General features: G+C 35.8%; 1 protein-coding gene across 1 annotated transcript in view; it reads left to right on the top strand.

Annotated features, from left to right (window-relative positions):
- Positions 1-20319, top strand: part of MYO16 (myosin XVI) — a 524958-nt gene that overhangs the window by 185058 nt on the left and 319581 nt on the right. Inside the window, exons 7-9 of the mRNA XM_023752474.1 lie at positions 2666-2789; positions 7500-7575; positions 10639-10792. Coding sequence (XP_023608242.1) covers positions 2666-2789; positions 7500-7575; positions 10639-10792 — 354 coding nt within the window. The remainder of the gene's footprint in view (positions 1-2665; positions 2790-7499; positions 7576-10638; positions 10793-20319) is intronic.

Here is a 20319-nt window from a genome sequence, read left to right as displayed (position 1 = left end):
AGAACTCCTGACCCGGATGAAATCATGAATTGATATTGCAGGAAAGAGGATTTGGGACTATGCCTTGGGGCTTAGGCAAAAGAGGAAGATCCAGAAATGAGATGAGAAAGAACACCTCCCAAAGTAGGAGGGAAACCAAGAGAATGAGGTGTCCTGGGAACCAAGTGAAGAAATTAGGATGAAAACGAGGATAAGATAGACTATTAAATACTGCTGAAAGGGTCAAGTAAATGGAGATGACAAATTGGCTATTGGACTTGGTAACATGGAGGTCATTGGTCTTCTCATCTAGGGTAGTTTCAGTGCAGTGGTTGGGTCAAAATCCAGTTTACAGTGGGCTATTTAATTAATAGTTCAATTAACACATGCAATACACTAATGCCTAACACATTGTAGAAACCCAATAGAGACTTTGTTTCTTTGTTTGACAGAGATATTACAACTTTACATATATTTTGAAAAATCATTGTTAAATGACACTAATGTATTATGCTTCAAACACTGTTGAATAAAAGGACCTGCCATTAAGTAGGAAAGCTATTGAAATAATCAATATAGAGTAATAGATCACTCTCATTTTAAACCATCTTCAATTTTGACATTCCCATAAATGTTGCTAATAATTTTTCTGTAATAACAATCTTCTGGTGATCATCTTTGAGCTTTTTACAATGAAAATAGCAATGAATGGAAAGCTAGACAGTTGTCCCTTGGAGACCAGAGTATTTAGCAAGTGACAGTTACATTTGATTCTTAGGTCTAAATTGTTTAGTCTGTTATGTTAATGACTGTCATCGCTGGAGTTGCCTTTCTGTAAGGCACATGTATTTTGTGCTTTCCTGTCTATTGTTGGTGATAACATAAGACACTTTTGTCCTTAGACTGATTTCTATATCCTGAGTTGGAGTGTCAATTGTGGTTCAAAATTAGGTATAATTTTCCACACTGTTAAATTGCTGTGCAAAAAGCGATGCAATTATCAACAAAAGGCTCAATGGAATAAACTTCTAGTAAGATGGGTTTGATGTTGTCTTTTCTTCCTTTTTTTAGGATACACACTAAAATAACCAAATATATTACAGCTCTTTTAAAAAGATTTCTTAGTTTACATTAATATTCTTCTGAAAAGAAAACAGAAGCCTTAGAAAAGAACACAGTCCAAAAAAGCCATGTTATAGAGCATATGAAAATTAGTTCCTGAGTTTAAATGTATATATGCTCTTGGAAAATACTACTGTAATAATTAGCATATATACCACAAAGATCTTGGCTGGTTCTTCACTGTTTTATTATAGAATTTGATATATTACATCTGGCCTTGATACATATGCACTGTTGGAAAACAATTATTCATGAGATATAAATACCAAGCAATCTTGTTTTTGTTTCTCTTTGTGATATCAGGAGTGTTGGTTCATCCCGTACTTCTAGACGAGGACAATAAATAGCCAATGCATGATTTTTCTGGTCATTTTTAGGGAACACAGTTTTTATGGTTACTTTATGTCACAAAACATAGCCTCAATTTAGAGATTAGATTGTCCAGACCCATGTAATATTTAAAACTCACAACTTGAATAAAGTCCAGGCTCATTGATCTTTTTAATGCCATACTCACCTTTAATCATATGGTGTAGCTCATGAGTCCCTTGCCAATGTAATAGTTTTATGCAATACAAAATGGTGCATAGAATTACATAGAAAGCCAATTATGTTGAAATATAGTAATCATAATATTGAAATTAAATTTGTTATATGTAATGTTTATGATTCTTTATTAATTAATACACTAAGTAACAGATCTAATGATTACCATGATTTTACAGTAGAGTTGGACATGGGTGATATTTGGAGATATTTGCTATAATATTAATGTGATATGAAAGTATAATTTCTTCTGCTAATTTTCCCTTCTTAATTGTTTTAACTGTAAAATAAATCATGTAGTTACTTAATAACCTAATTGAAATTGGGTTGGATGACAGTTTACTTAGAAAGAAAGGCTATGCCTTAGAAACAGGAATCACCACATCTGAAAAATTTGAAAGGTTCTCCAAACCCTGAGCTCATCACTGTAGATCCTGAGGCCTCATTTCTGAACTTCAGGTTGCATTGAGAAACCAAGCTGGGAGAATGTCAAAATGGTAGCTGCACAATCATTTTAAAGCTTGTCAGGATTCATTCATCTTCTCCAGTTCCTGTCCCTTTTATGTGTATAAAAGCATCACAGGATCACATTTTCTGTTGTCATTTGTATCTTTCAATCTCTTTCCTAAAACACCAAATGCAGTGCTAGAACTTTAGAGCTAGTCAGTACATGTGTGACTTCTGGACAAGTAGTGATAAAGTATTGAATTATTATATTTCGTATTTAAAAGTATTCATATTATAGTAGAAAGGCACATTAGAGAGGAAAATAGGAATTAGATGAAAAACTGTACCTTATCAGAGTCAGAAGGAAAACAATACATAATTAACCCATAAGCCTTTTTCAAACAATGATGACATTCACTTGTACCAAATAAATCAAAGTATATGTTTCTTTTATTAAGGTCTCTGTATTTTAGGTTTAATACTTTATTAAATTGCTCTCTTTAAACCACTGAATAAATTATGATGTTGCTGCTTTTTATTTTATTTTTTTTATTTATTTTTTTAAAATATATTTTATTGATTGCGCCAGTGGCTACAAGGAGGTAGTGTCTCTCCTCTTGGAACATGGGGGAGACCTCAATGCAGTGGATAATCAGTACTGGACCCCACTTCACTTGGCAGCAAAGTATGGCCAGGTAAGTGAGTTCCTGAGCTATTTTATAAATTATTTTATAATCAATGCATCCTTTTATATTAATTTTATTTCAAATTATGTACTAATCATTATGTAATATGACTTTTAATGGTATGGTCTTACTAAACAAATGTTTTATGAATAAAAAAAAACAAAAACATTTACTTTTAAAAGGACAAATAATAACATATATTCCTTAGGATTTGGCATACTAGCATACTGCATATTCTACTCAAAATCATTCAAGAAATGATCAAAAACATAAATATCCTTTATAATATAGACAACACAGTTTTCTTAATATTATATAGTTCTTATAAGTTTACTGTTTCATGAGACTGTAATAATTCTGTTTGTTTTCTACAATTAGTAGATGTAGAGTAAAATTACATTTTGTATTTTATTTTTCTCCATAAATTATATTTCATTTTAATGAATGAGGGATGGGTAGCAATTCTTTCTCTGAATTGACTTTTTGCTATAGCTAATACATCTGAAGACACTAATGCACAAATTAATGGTTACCAGGCACCCTTATATCCTGAAGAAGGAGCAAAATCACAGTCAGGTAAAATGTGTCTTGGAGAGAGAGAGACATGTGTGTATCCATGACAAAAGATAAAGGAAAATATTAAACTAATAAAACAGGTTAGCTACATAGTAAAAATACTTTCAACTGGTTTTAGTGATGAAAGTAGATTTTTAAAAATGTTATTTTACTCTGTTATGTTTAACCATAAAAACATCATTAATGATTAATATATATGCCAGATGTGATACCTGCCAAGCCTCAGTGATATAAGGAACTTAAGCCGAGTTCACTTGCTACTTCCTTCTTAAAGCTTCCTGAAGTTTCCTGCCACACAAAAGTCACAAGATAGAAGAATCAGTGATTAAACAGGCAGAGAGAATTAGTGGATATCAGTACTCTCATCCCATTTACCTATCACATTAGAAAAACTTCCAAACTTTGGGTTTTCTCTTATTTTTCAACTAGAGGCCCGATGCATGAAATTCATGCAAGAGTAGGCCTTCCTTCCCCCGGCTGCTGGCACTGGCTTCCCTCTGGCACCCAGGACTTGGGTCTCCCTCTGGAACCCGGGACTTGGGCTTCCCTCCTACCACTGGCAGGCACTCGGGACCCATGCTTTCCTAGCAGCCCTGGCTTTGTCCGGAAGGTCGTCCGGAAGGACATCCGGTCTAATTAGCATATTAAGCTTTTATTATTATAGATTACAGTTTACATTCAATAATATTTCGTATTAGTTTCAGTGTACAGCACAGTGGTTAGACAGTTATATCCTTTACAAAATGTTTCCCCTGATATTTCCCGTACCCAACAGGCACCATACATAGTTATTACAGTACTATTGACTATATTTCCTATGCTGTATCTTACATCCACGTGACTATTTTATCGTCCCAATCTATCCTCCCAATCCCTTCACCTCTTTCACCCAGCTCCCAACTCCCCTCTCATCTGGGAATCAGATGTCTGTGTCTATGAGTCTGTTTCTGTTTTGTTTGTTCATTTATATTGTTCTTTAAATTTTACATATAAGTGAAATCATATGGTATTTATCTTTCTCTGACTGAGTTATTTAAATTTATTTTACGGAGCATAATACCCTCTCTAGGTCCATCTATGCATTCACAAATAGTTAAGATTTTCTCTGAAGTTTGGGGTTTCTAAATCTATGTTTTCAGCCTATAGAAATTTTTTGATATTTGCAACCATAGTAAAACAAAGACTTACATTTTTGATATTTATTTTATATATTTAAATGCCATTTAACAAAGAAAAATCAACCAAAAAATGAGTTCGCATGTCATCTCTGACACGCGTGTCATAGGTTTGCCATCACTGCTCTAGGTCCATCTATGCATTCACAAATGGTTAAGATTTTCTCTGAAGTTTGGGGTTTCTAAATCTATGTTTTCAGCCTAGAGAAACATGGTATTGAAATTACATGGAAAATACGATTCAAAAGGTGCATTTGCTTTGGGAGATGCAGAGTAATTAAGATTGATGTTCTTATTACTACTTCTCCAGTGTGCCAGCTACATTTCCAACACTCGTCATTTATTAACATTAAGTGACTTAAGAAACTTTCCAATGGCTTTATTTTTTTTAACCCAGCTGCAAAATATTTTTCCCCAACTTTTAGAAACCATTATTCCTCACTTTTTTTTAGGTCTCCTATACTTCTATGTTCCAGACTCTCCCCACCACACAAACACACCTATATTTTAATCTGCCCAATGAAATGATTAAGCCAGCTTGTTTGGAGAGCTTCCATAGCCCCCTCATTGGCTCTGAGTACCAGCCACCACTCGCTGGCTGTGTGAACCTAATAAGCCTTAATAGTCCTTCTTCCACAGAGCCCCAGGTCTTCAATTAGTGACAACCATCAACACATCTGTTTACAGGGGAATTGTTACATAGCTCAGAAGACTGTTGAGAATAAAGAAGGCAAATGCATCACCGAAGTATCAAAGAGCATATGTCCTAGTCAATTGATCCAGCTGCTAGATTTGTACAGAGAGATGCTGAACATAATGTTTTCTAGCAATGGCCATTTACAGTGTGCAAATGAGTCATATTTTTAAAACAATTTCACCTTTATCCTCTGCTTCTGTAGAAAATGAGTAGCCATTAATTCTGTATTTTATAAATCCTTATATATTTTAGTACAAAGGTTAGGATCTGAAGATTATATATGTCTTTTCAGTTTTGCTCCATTAAACCTACTAGGATGGGTTCTTCACCAGAATGTAAGCTCCAGAACAGCAGAGATGTGATTCATGTGGCCCACTGAGCCACCCTGTAGCCAGCAGAGTAACTGAAGGAATTAAATGGACAACTCAATCAACCAGGAACTAAAAGCGAAGTTCTGCTGAGAGTTAGAGTGAGGATTTAACATTAGGATATATGACACCAGAACAAAAATATTCTTCCTCAATTCAAACTAAAATGAAGGAATAACTAAGAGATTTATGTTAATAAAACATTTTGAGTAAATTGTATATTTTTGTCAAGAATATACCATATGATATCAAGAATTATTTAAAAAATTCTATACACTACCACTTAATATTCATTTTGGAAATGATATTTTAGGAACAGGTTTTATTTGAATTATCAATTTGTATGCATGGGAGATTTGTAACTCTCCAAAGACATTTAGTATAAATAAATGCATCTCACTGAGAAAAAAATGTGATAAATGTTAACATTTTAGAAAGACTCAAGGCATTTTTAGAGTCATTCACAGCAATTTCAGTTTTTTATAAATATATTATAAATATGAATACCTTTATGGAGAAGGTAGTTTATAATTTATAACAGTATTTATAGTATTTATTACTGTCATTTATACTTAGATGGCATATATATTTTAAAACTTCCCTTTGTACATAAACTTTTTCATTGAGAACAAAGAAATACCTGTTCTCTAAAACTGAGAACTGAACAAGTTATGTGAACAACAGTTCTTTCAAGAGTTGTACAGAAGATAAAATTTGATTCTAGCCTTGTACATATTTTAGTATTGTTAATAGCATTGGAAATAGTACAGTAAAAGATAAGAAAGTAATTGTGAAATGATGAAATCTAAATCTCTTCAAAAGTACTTTATATCACACAACTCTTATATCTTAATGTTCAAAGGAGTCATTTGTATTCTCAAATACATTTTTACCTAAGTACGTAAGAATTGAGATATATTTAGATTTTTTTCTTCAGATATTTCTTCTTTGCTTTGGAAAAAAACAACACTGTCTGGATTTCCTCCTGCCCCTCTGAGCACACAGTATTGAAAAGCTCAGTGTTCTGTCCTAGGTTCTCTCCCTTCCCAATATTTATGTCTTTAGAAGTCTTCCTCCTACAGCTTCAAAGACTCTGCATGTTCATGTCTCCCAAAGCCTCCTCTCCTCTCATTTCTCTCCCAAGTTCCAGACTCGAGGACCACTGCCCAGAGAGTAATTCCTGTCAATCTGCCTTCAAACTCAACTAGTGTACAAAGAGAATGATCATCTTCTTTTTCCCATTTCCAATCTGTTGCCTTCTTTTCTATTTCATCATTTACTGGGCATTATTCTTTTCTTATTTTTCCTCTCCTCACCCATACCTATTAAACCACTGAGCCCCCAAACTCATACCTAGTAAATGGATTTGAGCTATAATCATGTGTGTCCTTGCTGCCGTCACCCTCATCCAGTGCTTCAGCATCTCTACATCAGGATTATCCTGCCAACCTCCTAACAGAGCTCCCTGCCCCTCCCCCACGCCATTCTAAGTACAAAAATAATCAAACTATTTCAACTCAGCATCCTTTCCGTTGCTGTTGATATGAAATGCCCATGCCATAAAATAATTTATGAGCCCTGTGTGCCTGGGCTTCTGCTTAACTCTCCAGCTCTAGTTCTCCTGCCTTCTCCCACCAGGTTAGAGGATGAAGCCATAGTGAACTTCTTTCAGATTCTGTATTATGCCATCATGCACATCCTTTACATGTTCTTTGCTGTTCTTGAAAATCTTAAATGGTCAAATCTGACCTAACTTTGCAGGACTACACTGTGATGTTATGCTAATGCATTCTCATTTCTCCAACCTTATGTGCCCCTTGAGGCCATGAATGTGTATTATTTACTGATGAATCTTCAGTATCCAGCATGATGTTTCCCATTTCAATCATCTCTAATGTTTCAGACAAACCTGGTGAAACTTCTTTTGATGCATCAGGCAAATCCAAACCTTCTGAACTGCAATGAAGAGAAGGCCTCAGGTAGGTTATGAGCGTCCTGGGACCACTGAGCAGTCACTGTTTCCTTCCTGTCGTATGTAAGTTGTTCATCATGAGCGTAGCTAGGAAATGAGAGTCAGCCTCTCTGAGAAGCTCTGTGAAAACCAGCCCAGTTTAATATGATTCACGATTCAGATGCCCTGATCCAGGACAAGGGGACATTAGAGAGCAGTTACGTTAATGGGTTACTGCGTCCTTCCTTTACAACTTGCTTTTCAGGCTTAAACTTCCAGGGCGGTGATTCCTGCAGTGTCATTACTTTAAAAGATTTTTTTTGCTTTTGTGTTAACTAGTTTCTCATCAGACCTAATACATGCTTGTTCATTAGGATATATTTAAATAGTAACACAACAGTATTTTTTTCTGCACAGATGTTTATACTGCTAGAAATAGAGACTAATATGCTAAAGATAATTTAAAAGTTTAAAAAACTTAATGTTACTTATTTTTAAAAAATATATTTTTGAAAATTTCTAAAGTTGTAAAATAGTATTTTTTGATTTTTTTTAGAGAGAGAGAGGAAAGAAGAGAAAGAGGAAGGGAGGGAGAGAAAGAGAAGGAGAGAGAAACATTGATTTGTTTTCCCACTTATTTATGCATTCACTGGTTGATTCTTATATGTGCCCTGACCAGGAATTGACCCTGCAACCTTGGCATATCGGGATGACACTAACCAATTGAGCTACCCAGCCAGAGCTACAGTTCTTTTTACTAGTGTTCTTTTATATGTTCATATATGTAGTTTAAAAATTGATGTAACATTCATTTTTTAGCTTTTAGAAAATTTGACAACAATGCTACTACTCATAAATTACTTTGGTATATTAAAAAAAGAATTCTATCCTGACCAGTGTGGCTCATTTGTTGAGTGTCCACCCATGAACCAGGAAGTCACAGTTCAATTCCCAGTTAGGGCACGTGCCCAGGTTTTGGGTTGAATTCCCAGTAGGGGGCATGCAGGAGGCAGCCAGTTGATGATACTCTCTCATCATTTTTGTTTTTATCTCTGTCTCTCTCTTTCCCTCTCTCTGAAATCAATAAAAACATATTTTAAAAAATAATTCTAAGCAACAAAGAGAAAAGTCTAGTAGAAGGAACAAAATAATATAAAAATTTTGATGGTAGAAATTGATCCGAATAACTTATATTTACTTATTCTTGTTGCTATAACTACTAGCCTCAAATTTCTTATTGGATATACTTATAAGAGGGAGTATGATTAATTGATAAACATCTAGTTTAAGGCAAAATGAGGGATTTTCTCAATTTCTTACATTATTGGAATTAAGTATTATTATTGAGTGTTTTTTCATCTTTGCTAAAATAAACCGATGATTTAACAAACAGAACTATGATAGCTTGACAGTCTCAAATGTTACAACAGGCTAATATTAATGATAGTGTAGTAATTTTAACATGAACAACAAAAAAGTATGTCTAATAAATATGAATTAATAGTTTTCTTCTATTTTTTAATAAATATATTTATTTTGAAATATATCACACCTTCTGTTAACTCTAGTCTAGTTCTAACAGATCACAATTTCAAGTTCATATCCTTAGCTTCTTGCCCAGAGAAAGGAATAAATATGATTGACCCTTGACAGCATAGTCTTCCATCTGTCACACTTTTACCTTTTAGGTTTAGTGTCAACTGTGCCAAACAGACATCCAAGGTAATGGACAGTTCTGGAGCCCCAGGGAATGACTAAATTCCTGGTCTACACTCAGCCTGACCACCTCCGGCATAGTGTGTGGTGACTCAGACAGTTTTGTCCCTGTTGGTCATGCCATGTCTACCATCAATGTAACCCCTTTTCTATGCCATGTTGGTCATGAGAGACACAATGATGTGATCATAGTAGACCCTCAATAAACATTTATTGATTGAATGAAAATATTTCTCTCACACACAAGGGACAAAGACCAATAATGCAGTGAGAGGTTAAGAGTAAATGCAGGATATCCCAGCATCTTATCCAAGAACAAGAAGAATGAACCAGATAAAACAATAGTGCAGAGAGAAGTGAACTTGACACATATTTTGACTGAGCAAATGAAAATTATCACAGTGCCATATTAGGTTCTTGCTGTTTTGTGTTTCTTAAACTTGGAATGGACACATAAAAATTATGTGGGGAAATAAAAGCAATTTGGGGCATAGCTGTAAGGTGAGGCAGAAATAATCTCCCTAGGTAAAGAAGCTGAGCAGCCTCCTACTCATTATGTGATTATGATTTAACCTAAAGTAAATGATGATAAAATCCTGGCATAAGTACCTTCCTGTGGTAGGTGAATTACTGCTTCCAGCCCATAAAACCACATAAGTCAAGTTTATAGACAAAGATGGTCATGCAGTTTAGTTACGAGGGTTGAAAGGAGCAGATGACTCCATTAGGTTCCTGGTTGTTATTAATGTGAATTTTTCTCAGGATTTATTGATTTCCAGTATAATTTGTTAATAAGTATAAGTTGATTAATTCTCATCTTTATTGCTGTCCAGATATGTTCAGATGTCACTGTTAATGTGTAATTTATAAGGAACTATAGTAATTCATATTTCAGATAGAGAGGCTAGACACACTATTTTAATACATAGCTATTTATTTGTACATCTACTCATTTAGTAAAATGTTTTAGAATGCTTCCTACATGTATTATAATAGCCCAGTCATTCTGAATGTATAATATTTTTTATCATTTTGCTTCATATTCACCAAGATGAAGGAAGAGTTTCCTGACAATAAAATGACATTAAGTTCTCTCAAGCTCAGCTTCTCAATGATTTACATTTTACACATCTCCTCTTGGTGAAATTATTTTTATATATGTTTCATTTCAGTTATAATTAAATATGTTACTAAAGTGAAAAAGACAGTATTTTTAAATGGCAGCACTGCAATTTTGTTCCTGGCATAAACTTTTAATGTTTTTATTTTTGTTACATGTGCTGATAAATTTTAGCATTTTCAGAACTATTGAAAGTAAATAGTTTTCTGTGGTTTCACCATCCACTTTTTCTGATTTTCTTATTGGTTCGTGTAGATATCGCTGCATCTGAGTTTATTGAGGAAATGCTGCTGAAAGCCGAAATTGCCTGGGAAGAAAAAATGGAAGAGCCTTTATCTGCGCCTACCTTAGCACAAGAGGAACCCTATGAAGAGATCCTTCATGACCTGCCAGCTCTTCCCAGTAAGCTGTAAGTGCCTTCTTTATACAGGAGAAAGCTGTAGACCTGGTTCTCTGCTGACTTAATTGTCCTCATTTGTCTTCCCCGCTAATCACCAGTCATTCATTCTAAAGTAAATATTAAGCCTATCTCTCAACTGAAAGCTAGAAAATTGAAGCTACATGCTAATATATTTATCAAAAGATACATGGTGACAATCACGAGTTTAGCCTACTCTTATGAATATGCTCTGATTTTGTAAAACATCACTATTTCAGTAATTAGATATATTTGTCACCATGAGATCAGAGATAATATTTTAAACATACTCCATGTGTATGTGTTTTTTTTAGCTAAACGGGTATGTAAGGTTTCCAATGACTATCATAATGGCTAGATTTCCTAAGGTAGGAAGTATAAATATTCATTTTTTTCTCTCTAAAGTATAAAACCAATGATTTTTTTGTTGTCTAAAATATCTCCTAAATACTAACACATGCTGCAAGGGGGATATACCTTAAAAACATCATGCTAAATGGACAAAGTGAGAAACAAAAGTCCATATATGATATGATTCCATTGATATGAAATGTCCAGAATTATCAAATCCATGCAAACAGAAAGCATATGAGTGTTTTCCAGGAGTGGGCAGAAGGGGTAAAGAGGAGTATCTCTGAATGGATGTGAGTCTTTGGAAATGATGGAAATGTTCTGGAAGTAGGTGGTTACACAAACCTGTGAATATAAAAAGCAGAGAAGTGTACACTTTAAAAGCATGTATTTTGTGCTCTGTGAATTATATCTCAACAAAAGAAATAAACACATAAAGCAAAAAAGAAAATATAATTCAGGTTGAAAGCAAAATCTGCTGTGTACAACCAGTGAGACCTTCAGGAAGTTGCTTCCTTGTATAAACAAGTTTCTTTTCTGCCAGTGGTGATTATGTCTAATATGTATTTGGGACATTCGAGGGGACTTTGAATAAATAGCACTATCTACTTTCTGGACAATTGGAGAAATAATCAAAGAGAAAAAAAGAGTCCAAATCACACCTGCTCCATGATAGAGGGTATATGGGAGGACATAGCTAAATGTGGCAGCTGAAAGGGTTTGTGAGTGTATTCCATTGTTGGGCAGCTCTACCAACTAGGCACTTAGAAACCAGAGCAGGCCTCCCAAGGGAGGGGCTCCCAGACCAGGTAACAGTGCGGAGGAGGAGGAAGAGCTGTGCTCTCTGCAGGAAGGCTTGCTGCAAGAAGAAGGAGACAGGGGCTGAGGAGCCACTCTTCCCAGATTCAGACAATTCATTCCACTTCATAAATGTAGTGGGAGGCCCAGAATTTGAAAAGATGCTGCCTACAGACATGCCCCCAAGGCCGTTATAATGAATACGTGAGCTCAAAGAGGAAAAATGAATGCATGAGCTCAAAGAGGAAAACTCTTATTTCAGAGCCTGTTCCATCTTGCTGGCATTCAAAAACACTTTTAATTTAAAATTAATCTAGATAATTCAGAGGCTAAAGCCATATGTAAATACACTGACCTCTACTTAATACTAAGGTATATTCATTATTGGATTGGATTGTTGTTTTTTTGATCCTCACCTGAGGATTTTTTTTATTGACTTGAGATATAGAGAAAAACATCTATGTGAGGGAGAAACATCAATCAGTTGCCTCCAGTACATGCACCAACCAGGGTTCAAACCTCAACCTAGGTATGTGCCCTGATTGGAAATGGAACCCACAACCAACTGATGCTTCAACCAGGGGAGCCACCCTACCAGGGCTGGATTGTATTTTTTTAACTTTGTTGTAAATTTTTGTGTCAGACCCTATGCTAAGAACCTTCATGGGTTATCTTATTCCATATTCTAAGCCTTATTTTGTGTAATAAATCATGAATTAGCTAGAATAAGAACATCACTTCTACTGTGTCCACCATTATTAGTAAATGTCTTTCTTTGTTTTAATATATAATCAATAGGATATTCCTACATTATTGGATTATCCCATATTTCATGTATCTAATCTCTCTTCTATCCAGTGAACATTATTATGATCTTTACTTGTTGCCTGATTTTCAAGTTCATGTCTCAAATGTGCAGGTTAGATTTAACTCCAAAGATCCTTTCAAGTATAATATTCCCAATCTGGTCTCTATTTGTAAAGCTTGTAGGTTTCCTCTCTCTGCTTTAAATTTACAACTGTTCTCATATTTGACTGCTGTTCCCTACTGCATTCTTTCTTTCCTGCTGACTGGGTGCCTCCTCACTGTGCTGTCTTTTCTGTCCTTAGATATATATATTTTAGTGCCTAAATACTGTTAGTGCTGCTACGGAACCAGCTGCTGCTGAATATGCCGTTTGGTATTTGAACATGGAAATGTTCTCCTAGGGTTTTTAATTACGGGGGAGTTCTGATATGTGCTAACTTTTGTTTCTAATTGTCTATTTCATGGAGTTCTTGAGTTGGAAGTCACAAAAATTCTGCACAATGCCTAAATAGAGTAATTTACTAAACAATTGTGGGTTTTCACTCATTAATATTAACAGTAATGATGATTTATAATAACAACAAGAGCTCTTTGTTGTGCAGTTAGAAGGTGTCAGGACTTGTGCAAAGTGGTTTACATGGATAATGCCATTTAACCCTCAACACAATACCTGAAAATACTTGCTATCACTGTCCTTCTTTTTACATCACTGTCTGATACTCAGACTATAGTGACCTGAGTCAACACACACAAATATACCCAACCTTACACTGTTTCTGTGAGAAGGGCCTTTTTTCCCCTTTCTTTATTGATTAAGGTATTACATATGTGTCCTTAACCCCATATTTCCCTTCCCCACCCCATTCATGCCCTAACCCAGCTGTGGGCAAACTACGGCCCGCGGGCCAGATCCGGCCCGTTTGAAATGAATAAAACTAAAAAGAAAAAAGATCGTACCCTTTTATGGAATGATGTTTACTTTGAATTTATATTAGTTCACACAAACACTCCATCCATGCTTTTGTTCCGGCCCTCCGGTACATATGTGTCCTTAACCCCATATTGCCCTCCCCCACCTCATTCATGCCCTAACCCTCTGGTGTCTGTGTCCATTGGTTATGCTTATATGCATGCATACAAGTCCTTTGGTTGATTGCTCCCCCAACCCCTCCCCTCTCCTTCCTTCCCTCTGAGGTTTGAGCATCTGGTCAATGCTTCTCTATCTCTGGATCTGTTTTTGTTCATCAATTTATGTTGTTCTTTATATTCCACAAATGAGTGAGATCATGTGATATTTATCTTTCTCTGACTGACTTATTTCACTTAACATAATGCTCTCCAGCTCTATCCATGCTGTTGCAAATGGTAGGAGATCCTTCCTTTTTACAGCAGCATAGTATTCCATTGTGTAGATGTACCACAGTTTTCTAACCCACTCATCTGTTGATGGGCATTTAGGCTGTTTCCAAATCTTAGCTATGGTGAATTGTGCTGCTATGAACATAGGGGTGCATATATCCTTTCTGATCGGTGTTTCTAGTTTCTTGGGATATATTTCTAGAAGTGGGATCACTGGGTCAAATGGGAGTTCCATTTTTAGTTTTTTTAGGAAACTCCATACTGTTCTCCACAGTGGCTGCACCAGTCTGCATTCCCACCAGCAGTGCATGAGGGTTCCTTTTTGTCTGCATCCTTGCCAGCACTTGTTTGTTGATTTGTTGATGATAGCCATTTTGACACGTGTGAGATGGTACCTCATTTTTGATGGTACCTCATTGTCGTTTTGATTTGCATCTCTCAGATGATTAGTGACTTTGAGCATGTTTTCCTATGTCTCTTGCCCTTCCTTATGTCCTCTATTTAGGTCCATTGCCAATTTTTTGATTGGGTTGTTTATCTTCCTTTTGTTAAGTTGTATGAGTTCCCTGTAAATGTTGGAGATTAAACCCTTATCAGAGATAACATTGGCAAATATGTTCTCCCATGCAGTGGGCTTTCTTGTTGTTTTGTTGATGGTTTCTTTTGCTGTGAGAAGGACCTTTTTATTTGTGATTCTAAAAGTTCTGATTTGGCTTTAAAGAGGAAATTGTTAACTGAGTTTCACTGTTAAGTCAGTCAGCTTTAGCTGCGACACATTGTCAATTTAGGTTGAATGTTTAATATGCCAACTTCCAAAGACAGTCTGTAATCTGGGAGAGATTGCCCTTACTGGGCTCTGCACTTACTGGTTCTGGGGCTTGGGTAACGTAATGAAACTCTTGGCCACATTTTTCCTCAAGTGTAAAATATGGGTGTTTAGCCAGGCCTTTATCGCTATCTCCTGAGAGGGGAGTCTCTTAATTCCTTAGAATTCTCAAGTGTCTTTGTTATTCAAAAGCCCCTTGGATCATACTTAAATGTCTGCTAACATAGATTCTCTTAGATCATACCTACATTTATGACTCAAGGAGGGGGGTGGTCATACCAGAAAATCCAATGATGTGATTAAAAGATGGGGGCATTGAGCCAGTCTGACCACCAGAAGGGTAGAAAGACTGGAGACTGAGTTCAAACACATGGCCAATGATAGAGTCAGTCATGCCTACATAATGAAACCCCAATGAAAACTCTGACAACAAGCTTGATGGACTTCTTGGTTGGTGGACAGATCAATATTCTGGGAGGGTGATGTGCCTTGACTCCATCGGGGGAGGACATGAAAGCTCTGCATTCAAGACCCTCCCAGCCTCGCCCTGTGCATCTATTTGTTTGGCTGGTCCTGATTTGTATCCTCCATAACACAGCTGTAATAATAGCAGGTATACTGTTTTCCTGAGTACAGTGAGTTATCTAACCTCAGGGGGATTATAGGAACCTCAAAATTTGTAGCTACTTGGTCCAAGTGTAGGTGGCATAGAGATTCCCAAATGTGTGGCTGGCATCTGAAGTGGTGGCAGCCTTGTTGGAGAAGATGCCCTTACCTTGTGGCGTCTGTGCTAACTCTAGGTGGTCAGCCTCAAATGGTTCTGCAGTACCACAGAGCGGTGATGGTGGTGATTGGTGGTGCCTGTCTCCTGGGCTTGTTCTTGATGAATAGCTGAGTAGTTAATGTTTATAAAAGTGCTTAGAGCAGTAACTGGCTCATCGTAATACTACATAAGTGCTAGAGAATTGACAAAAGAAACAAAATAATGTTCTTTTTTCATCTGTGAACTGTCAGCAAATCATCAAAAGAATAAAGGCCTTCTGGCTACTGACTAGAAGACAATAGAATTAGGCTCTCAGCTTGGTGCTTTGAAACTGATTATAACCATATGCCAAAAACCTTATTTTCTAGTCAGCTGGAAAGAAAATCCAATTTCAGAGAAGACCAGCTTGCATCCTTTGATTAGGTTGCTTAAGGTGTGGGTCTCCAGTGCTTCTGAGTCATCTGGAACTTGGGAGGGAGAGAAGGTGTTGCTCTGTTTGGGACTAAGAAAAGTCTAAGAGGGGGCAGAGCTGAGCAGGGCTGAGGGCTATAGGAAAAGGGACTTGAGGACAGGAAGATATCCTAGGATGGTTTCAGCCAAGTAGTCATCTCCAAAGAGAAATACCCTGAGGGGATTTTTGAGTGGCACAGTTTGAGTTTTGTTTGCTTCTTGACCACAGTAAAGCCTGAGACTAACAATAGGCTTAAGTAGATTTTGTGGAAAGCCTTGAAGGCACCACATTTTATGAAACAGGCTCAACTTACTGTATTCATTCAAAAGCAAGCCAACTTGTGGCTACACAATGATTTTTTTCTATTGCCTTTGTTCCTCAATGGAAAATAAATATGGTTAACATATCAAAGCAATTTTAATAATCATTTCCATTGATCTTCATTTCAACTCCAGGACTTAGGATGGATAGGCATAATTATCCACATTTTATTTACAGAGAAACAGAAGCACAGAGGTGTGACAAACTTGAGGGTATAGGTAGTCAGTGGCAACTGCAATTAGAACCCACTTTCTTCAGATTCTTTGTTCATGTTCTCCAGTCTAAGGCAGGAACAAGCTCAGGAAGATGGTCTCAGCATCTTCATAGCTTCATGGTATGCACAATCTTGCCATGCAGATCTGAAAAAATTTATTCATATGAGGGAGATAGCATTTGGTCCATGCCTCATCACTGCACATGGGGACAGTCATTGTGCAAATGGCTCCTTGTAATTTAGATGCCCGGATAAGCACTGGAAAGTCCACTTTATTCTAAGACCCTTAGGTAAAATTGCACTAAGACATTAATTCCCTCACTTCTGCTGGTTGAACATCATATCTCTGGTTACACCCATAAGGCAGTTGTTGAAAATTTACTACTGATCCGATGACCCAGGCATCTTCAAAATCAGCAGTCTCAGTGACCATTGTGCAGTAAAATAGCATCACCTGAGATAAAGTTTGACCAGACCCCCAGTTCTAGATTCTTCATTTCATTTGGAGGTCCTTGTACTATTGTTGTAGATATCAGGGGAGCTGTGGCTGGCTATGAACAATCTGGATTTTATTAGCTTGTGGTCCAGAGGGATTCGTGACATACAAGGCACTTCTACCAGAACCTTTGTGTTTGTATATCAAAGTTTATTACTACTGTTTAATAAAAGTTGCCAGGGATCAGAAACATTCTTCATTTATACTAGCTTCATGTATGAAAGAAATAATATATAAGTCCGCTTCAAAATATTGGCACTTATTAAAAAAGGAAACTGTGTCTTATTTAGAGACTTCCCTTTTGAGCAGGAATAATATTTAAAGTGAAATTTCTTACGCAAGCTTCATGTAAAGAAAGCAATTTTAGTTACACCTCAGACTTTGGTGATTGGCTTTAAACATCATACTTAATGAATAATAATATCGTTTCCTATAAATATCATATATTAAATACCTATTCAGCACTTCAAGCAAATGTAACACTTGTCGTATTTGGATTAGAATTTTTTTGCAGATATCTATTGAGAACTACTGAGATGAATATGATATGTTATAAAAGCAATATAAATTTTAATCCTACCACATTGAAATTTTTTGGGGGGTTTTAGACATGTCATATTTTACCAAAGTGGCTTTTTAAATTATAAATATTTTTCTTATAAAAACTAAAGTCATTTGTGTGTGTGTCAGGGGGAGGGGGTACTAAAGAAAGAAATCAATTAATTTAAAACTCTCCAGGAACTATTTCATTCAATGTTAATTTTTGGATCATTCTCTTATTTTATAGATGCAAAAAAATCCCAAATTCCCTATAATAAATAACTTATGTAGCTATGTTCCAAGTGTTAAAATGGAGAAGTATTTATTCAGTCCATTACTTTAACCACCAAAATAACTGAGCCACATATGCCATTTCTTCACATTTGTTTCTAATAGATTTTTGTCTTCATTGGCCTAATATATCTCAGTAGAGTCAATTTTATTTATTCTTTATGGTTTTCTAAAATTGCTTTAGATATAATGGCCAATAATTGTTGCCTTTGTTAGTTTCATTTTATAATGCCCCTGTTTCCATTTTCAGAAATAAAATCTCAGTTCCTACAGGCACATTTGCTCTGCATGGCATGCCTTTTATGTTCATAGAAATAAGTAAGTCTTGACTAAATCCAGTAGAGTTTAGAAATTGGTTGTCTGCTGTTACAGTCCCATCTAATTCGTCCCATAGTCAGGCTAAAGCTATCTCTTCTGCATTAACCTAAAGTACTCTTAGATGATACCTATTCCATTTTATGTTTACTGAGCCTGTCATACCAAAAGCTTTGTTTTAGAAAATATACCATTTCAATCCTATTTTTTCTGTTTCTCACAGATAAATTTCTGTTCCTAATAATTCTTTTTATAATCAAAATAATATTTTCTCATTGAAGACAATTTGGAAAGTTCATCCTGAAGCAAGAAAAAACAAACAAAACCAACACTCATTAGCATAAGAGAAAAAATGAACCAGAGAAGTTAAAAATGCAAGAAAGACTTTATCCAATAGAATTGCAATAAGAGAGAGAGAGAGAGGAGCTCAACTCCATGAAACAAAAGGCCAGATAGCTCTGTAGCTTGGGGTGAGCTAGTGGGAAAGTGCTGGATGGAGGATGTTCTGAGGAACCTTGGTCAGTGTAATGAGGTCATTCTTGTTTGCCAATTCACATTTAAGGCAGTTAGGCTCCTACCTCTATAGAGACTGGGAGAAGGGCTTTATCTTTCCTATGATTGCTTGTCAAAGGGATGACTCTCAAGTCCTTGAGAAAGGCATTGCTGAGTTGCAGAAAATTTATATCTCAAAGGGGCAGACAAAGAATTTACAGTGGAAATAATTGCTAGAATAACCAGGTCAGTGGTCCAGAGTTAGGAAGAAGACCCTCCATAGTTCAGTTGAAATGAATGCAATGTTAAGTCCTTTATTATTAGTCCACTTTTTTAATGAAACTTGTAGTAATTATTATATTGCTTCTTATCCTTTATATATTTTTTTCACTTTCAAGTTCAGTGTTTGCTCTATATACACAATTGCTTCTCAGTTTTTAAAAATTAATCTTATAAATATTTTGCATGATTGATTAACATTTAATGAGATATTAAAGTAAATACCAATGGTACCTTAAAATTATTACTTTTTAAAGAAAAATAGCATTTTAATACATGTCTATATTCCAAAAATTGATGATCAGTGAAAATTTAAATATATAACAGTTAACGTTTGAATGCTAGTGTTAAGCACAATGACTATACATAAAATATGTTTTAGTTAAAAAGTGGAATAGCCCTAGCCGGTTTGGCTCACTGGATAGAGTGTTGGCCTGCAGACTGAAGGGTCCCGGGTTCGATTCTGGACAAGGGCACATGACTGGGTTGTGGGCTTGATCCCCAGTAGGGGGCATGCAGGAGGCAGCCTATCAATGATTCTCTCTCATCATTGATGTTTCTATCCCTCTCCCTTCCTCTCTAAAATCAATAAAAATATATTTTAAAAAATAGTGGAATAGAAACTTAAAGAAAAGTTGTTCCATAGTTGTGTAAAACATTGTCACATACCATCAGCCTAGGTACATTATTTGCATTTTCTTATAGAAAATGTGTACATTACTAATTAATATATTGCCATTTAATTAAATTTTATTTAAAGTCATTTTTTTATATAAATAAGAGAATATTTGTAACCCGCTACTTGCAATTATTGTTAGTAATAGATCCTAGAGTATATAACCTATAGTATTATTGAATGTGTAAATAATTTTCTTAAAGATGCAGGTGAAAAGACATGAAGAAAGATTATATATTGGCATCATAGAGCTTGCTATACAGTTAGACATCACCTAGTCTAATTTCTGCATTTGACAAAGGTGAAGCTGTGGTCCAGGGACTGTGAAGGCCTTACATCAGTGGTTCTCAACCTTCTGGCCCTTTAAATAGTTCCTTATGTTGTGACCCAACCATAAAATTATTTTCGTTGCTACTTCATAACTGTAATGTTGCTACTGTTATGAATCGTAATGTAAATATCTGATATGCAGGATGGTCTTAGGCGACCCCTGTGAAAGGGTCGTTCGACCGCCAAAGGGGTCGGAACCCACAAATTGG

The sequence above is a fragment of the Myotis lucifugus genome, unplaced genomic scaffold (assembly GCF_000147115.1).
Source record: "Myotis lucifugus unplaced genomic scaffold, Myoluc2.0 scaffold_33, whole genome shotgun sequence".
Taxonomy (NCBI): domain Eukaryota; kingdom Metazoa; phylum Chordata; class Mammalia; order Chiroptera; family Vespertilionidae; genus Myotis; species Myotis lucifugus.
The sequence above is the reverse complement of the archived record's forward strand: the minus strand, read 5'-3'. Positions and strand labels throughout refer to the sequence as shown.